The following is a 5,191-nucleotide window of genomic DNA, read 5'->3' on the forward strand; positions in this document are numbered from 1 at the left end:
GAGCCCACCCCCTTTCATGTACTTCAGCTCTCCAGTTCAGACATTTACAAAGACACTGAAACAGCCATTCAAAAAAGTAGCGAAATAAACTGAGTCTGCTATATAAAAAAAAAAATTCCAGATTTGAAGGGAAATTTCAGGTGGAGCAACACTTTGGGGTAGCTCTCAGAACTTGTTAAAGAAAGTTAGCTCATTTAAATTGTGGATAGCTCTACAGTACGTATATATCTACATCCTCTATTATATGTATATGTGTATATAGAGCCATCTCAGTTGCAAGGGTCCACATAATAAAACCCTGAAGTTTGGTTATTTAGAATTTGGTTATTAAAACATCTGTGACAGGGTAAGTGTGAGAGATAGCACCAGAGGGAGTAAGAGAGAGAGAGAGGGAGAGAGGGAGGGAGAGAGAGGTGTGGTCTCAGTCCTATTTAAATGCTTGCTCTCCACTAGCACTGATTGCTGTCTGGTTCCTCTGTCAAGGCTCAGCCACGGGCTCCCTCATGTCCACGGATTAAACTCGGAACTCTGTGGAATACTCAAAACAAGTCTAAACTTTTTGGGGATTTTTTTCCTTCAGTACTTCTCCTTCCGTTTTTTTTTTAATCCAAGTTGGAAACTATGAAGTTGTGTGTGGTGGCCGTTCTTGCCCATGTCCTTGGTAAGTAATTCCAGGCTTTCTTTACCCTTCCTCTGAGTCTATGGAAACCAGCCTCGTGGCTTTTACCTTGTGTGTACACGTGATGTACTGCACATGAATTGAAATCTGTTTTACTATAACACTGAATTTCCAAAAACAGGACCTTTTACCTCTCCTAAGTGTTCCAGCATGTCTAAGAATCTTTTCTTGGAGGGCAACACTGTGGTTTAGTTGGTCACCGTCCCATTTAAGAATAATCTTTATGTAATGTAATGTGATATATTTATTTTTGACCGGTGCGTTCATGCATGAGATCAGTGTCTGTGCATGTGAGTTTTGTAAATCTGCCCAAGCACCCTCTAGGGGTGTAAAGTGTGACCTATTTTCAGGAAAGGAATAGGTTGTTTTTATGTTAGTTACATCATAATTTGGATGTATTCCCTCTAACACTGCTGCTGATAAGCTTAAAAATATTTGAAGCTAGTTCCATATCCATAACCAGAAATCCAGTGAACAATAATAACCTCTTCTGTCTTTTCCTTTTTTTTTTTAGGCATTTTCAGTCTAGCCAGTGGCGCATCTATAGACAGGTACGAGTCGGAGAAGCCTGTACAAACGACAGTGATTCACCTGCTGCGCACATCCGAGGCCCTGAATGACAAAAGACCTGCTGATGACAGCAAGCACGAGGAGCACCGACAGGAGGAAGAGGAGGAATATTACTATGACGACGATGAATACGAGCTGTCAGGGGATTTTGAAATGCCTCAAGGTAATGCAGAAGTGAAAAAAAACACTCATTATAAACAAATTGTTTATGAACTTTTAATCGTTTATCTTAAATTTATCAGAATATTTTCAAAAGATAAGAAGATGTGGTCATAAATTCATGTTGTAATTGTTCTTCCACAGTCGCATTTTCCAGCAAACCCAAAGACCCGACCACAGTGCTGAATGCAGAGAGGCGCGACGATCAAGGGAACGAGAGGAGAGAAAAAGGTGAAAAGAAAGGAAAGGGAAAAGGAAAAGGAAAGAAGAGGAACCCTTGCCTGAAGAAATATAAGGATTATTGCATCCATGGAACGTGCCAGTATCTGAGAAAGCTCGGTCCCTCATGCATGTAAGTGTAGTTTTTCAAATAACCTTCTTTTCTGTTCAGATGAGTTTTATCATTTTATTTTTGTCCAAACACTGCGGTTAAATGATAATAATCTTTTGTATTTTTTTTTGCAGATGCAATCAAGGTTACTCAGGAGACAGGTGTCACTATTTTTCATTACCTGTAGCAACACAGGAATCAGGCTACAATCGGACAACAGCCCTCGCCGTTGTGGCTGTTGTTCTCTCATCACTCTGTCTAACCATCATCGGCCTCCTGTTAGCTCTAAGGTTAGTTATTGATGCACACTTAACACATCTGTCTTCGAAATTGTGTACATTTTTCAAATAAAGTGGGCGCTAATATTTCTTGTCATCAAAAGGTTTCACAAAAGGGGCACGTATGATGTAGAAAACGAGGAGAAGGTTAAGTTTGGCACGTCTGCACACCGCTAAATCGCAGGAGCTCACGGTAAGCTGGCGCGCACGCATACACCATCCAAAACATGTGTGCACAATATCCCCAGACTACATGAGGTCATCGTTGGGCTGCCTTTTTCAGTTCCATATGTAACATTTGATCTTGTCTGCTTTATTTCAGGGTGACTGTGAAGTCTGTGAAATTCTACCTCAAGATAAAATAGATGAAGATGGCCAAGAGAGAGGGAGAGAAAAAAAGAGGAGAAAGAGAGAGACAAAAAGCGAGGGAATTACAGATGTTGTCCGAGTCGTCACATCACAGGCGGCCCAGCTTTTACATCGCTGGGATCGGGACTGAGCGGGATGTGCAGCAGGGTTTAAACAATGCTTGGTGCTTGGCCCTCTGGAGCTGCAGAGTAAAAAGAAGGACTGAAACACGCAAATGTTTGTGCGTGCCCTGGGTTCGGACATTGACTGATAAACAGACGTGGCCCTGAAATAACCTATTTTTACCTGTAAAAATTTTCTATTTATGTACATTTGTTTTTGTTTTTTTTGAGACCCTAGTGTTAATTTATTTATTTAAATATTTATTTGTACCAAACTTTAGAGGCTCTGGTCCATGTGTTTGAAATGTGTCATATATATCAAATATATATATATTTAATACTGTATTTATTAAAATTTCAAAAATATTATGAAAGAACACTTGGCAAAACAGCAAAAAAAGCAGCAGTTTCCTTATTTAACGGTTCAAAAACTAGTAAATTTCAGCATTTCTTCCTCCATTACAGTATTAAATACATTCATGCTTTTTAGCTTCACGTCTTTCTAGATTTTTAAATATCTAGAGTTTTTTGTTTATAAAGAATATGTGATGAAACAACATACAAATAAATGACAGTTTTACATCAAGTTTTATTCAGTCAGGAAAGCTTTCGAAGTGTTAAAAAATGAAAAAAATGTGAATTAAAAAGGCTGATACAAATATAAAAGAAATCCCTAACCTGACTTTTTGAACTTCTATTTCTTGCTTTAGGTTTACATACAGTATGGGTGATGATCTCGTAAAACTAGTGAAGTCTTCATTTATGGTGAAAAACTACTTTTACAAATTCCGTCTTTTAACAAGACTACTAAAGACACAATCAATTTGAATTTTTTTCTATTTTGCTCTTATTTTAACTAGCCAAGTGAGCTTAGCTGAAACAAACGCTGCCTCCATTTTCAGCAGTATACAACCAGAACAATGCTAGCTAATTAGCCAAGTGCTTGTCTGGGTTTCTGTATCTTGCTAAGTAGCTTGCTCATGCTAAGTCACCATTTCTAGCTACATAGTTAGCTAAACACACCCTCTTAAACATTACTTATGTTTTGAAATGACATTTTAAGTTTAACACATTAAATAAAATATCACAGGACCCAGCTATGTAGCTAGGCTAGCCTGTTCAGCTAGCTAATCGCTTTCCAGTACGTTGTGCTCTGAATTGCTGATACTGTATCTATGGTTAGCATCATTTGCAAATCATTATCACAATTAATTTTCTTGAACTTTGTTAATGGTGTAAGATTAAAAAAAAAAGTTTCACTTGGACTTTTAATGAATGAAAAGGCCTATGGTCTCTAAAGTTTTATAGGTTCTCCTTGTATGAGAAATCAAAGAAACATTTAGCGTGCTTGGTGAGACTAACTACTCAGTCTGTAAGAGTGTGCTGTATAGAATTTCAGAAAATGTAATCCTTTCCTGGGATCATGGAAAGTTCTCTGGAAAGGTGTGGCCCAAAATATTGGCACTGATGCAGTTCTTTCAGATAACGCACACATGATGATTGCCGTCGACATACGCATTTATTTTATTTGCAATGGAGGAACACCGAAACAAGTGTGGAACAAATGTAAAATCTAATCATATATCATGCGAAATCCCCCAAATTATTGGCACCCTTAATTTAATATCTGGTGGCATGTCCTTTGAAAAGAAAAACTGCAGTAAAGGACTTCTGTAGCTATTAATTTAGTGTAGCATTAATATAGTATATAGTGTGCAGTTATGTATATGTGATGAATAAAGTCTGAATTTAACTCATATAATAACACTGTAATAGTGTTGACTGTGGAGTGGGGATAACAGCGGAGGTATGACGTACAGCACTCAACCTCAGAATAACCGTATCGCTCAGAACCCTTTGCGTTATAAATTTGCACTATCATGTAAAGATAACTGCACGACTACTGATACAAATTCATTGTTAGCCTGTTAAATTATGCAAAAACTCTTTCACATGACGCTTTCATGTATTTTACAGTCTCTTCCTTTAAATCTCCAGCACATGATTGGACAGGATTTCATCAGAATACACTAAGAAGTTGCATAAACATACGCCTTAACATCTTGCCTCACCTTTTTGGCAAATAACATCTGCCGTCTGATGACATTTATATGAAGCATGATCACATGTTATTTGTCATACATGTTCATGCACTGCCATTTATGTGAAGTATGATCACATGTCAATGTTAATACGTCTGAGCTCAAGCAACAATTATTACTCACTTACTCATAGTCTATACCCCTTTATCCTGTATACAGGGTCACGGGGGGCCTGAAGCCTATCCCAGACACACACACATGTACACACACTCACATTCACACACTATGGGCAATTTGGGAACGCCAATTAGCCTAATCTAAGGAGCACCTGGAGGAAACCCACAAAGCACGGGGAGAACATGCAAACTTCATGCATAGGCGGGAATCGAACCTGGACCCTAAAAGTGCTAACCGCTAAGCCACCATGCCGTCAATGATTATTTCATATCTATTATAACTGTTACATTAATATTTTTATTTGTTTCCTGCGATGTATTGGCAGCCCATTTAGACTGTTCCTGGCCTTGTGCCCTGAGCTCCGTGCGATAGGCTCCTAGCCACTTGCGACCCTGCTCAGAATAATGAATAAATAAATAAATGAATGAAAAGCGCAAGGGAAAAAACAATCTATAAGGCACCACATCAGGTTCCAGGACATAGTA

The 5,191-nt window shown here is 38.4% G+C and overlaps 1 protein-coding gene across 1 annotated transcript; it reads left to right on the forward strand.

Annotated features, from left to right (window-relative positions):
• The first annotated feature begins 474 nt into the window (after positions 1-474).
• hbegfa (heparin-binding EGF-like growth factor a) lies at positions 475-3,303 on the forward strand. The gene is made up of 6 exons (XM_053505308.1): positions 475-661; positions 1,194-1,412; positions 1,553-1,760; positions 1,874-2,029; positions 2,122-2,210; positions 2,340-3,303. Exons 1-5 carry the CDS (start codon positions 622-624, stop codon positions 2,192-2,194), a joined length of 696 nt encoding a protein of 231 aa, XP_053361283.1. The 5' UTR covers positions 475-621; the 3' UTR covers positions 2,195-2,210; positions 2,340-3,303.
• The last annotated feature ends 1,888 nt before the right edge of the window (positions 3,304-5,191 follow it).

Source organism: Clarias gariepinus, chromosome 10 (genome assembly GCF_024256425.1).
Source record: "Clarias gariepinus isolate MV-2021 ecotype Netherlands chromosome 10, CGAR_prim_01v2, whole genome shotgun sequence".
Taxonomy (NCBI): domain Eukaryota; kingdom Metazoa; phylum Chordata; class Actinopteri; order Siluriformes; family Clariidae; genus Clarias; species Clarias gariepinus.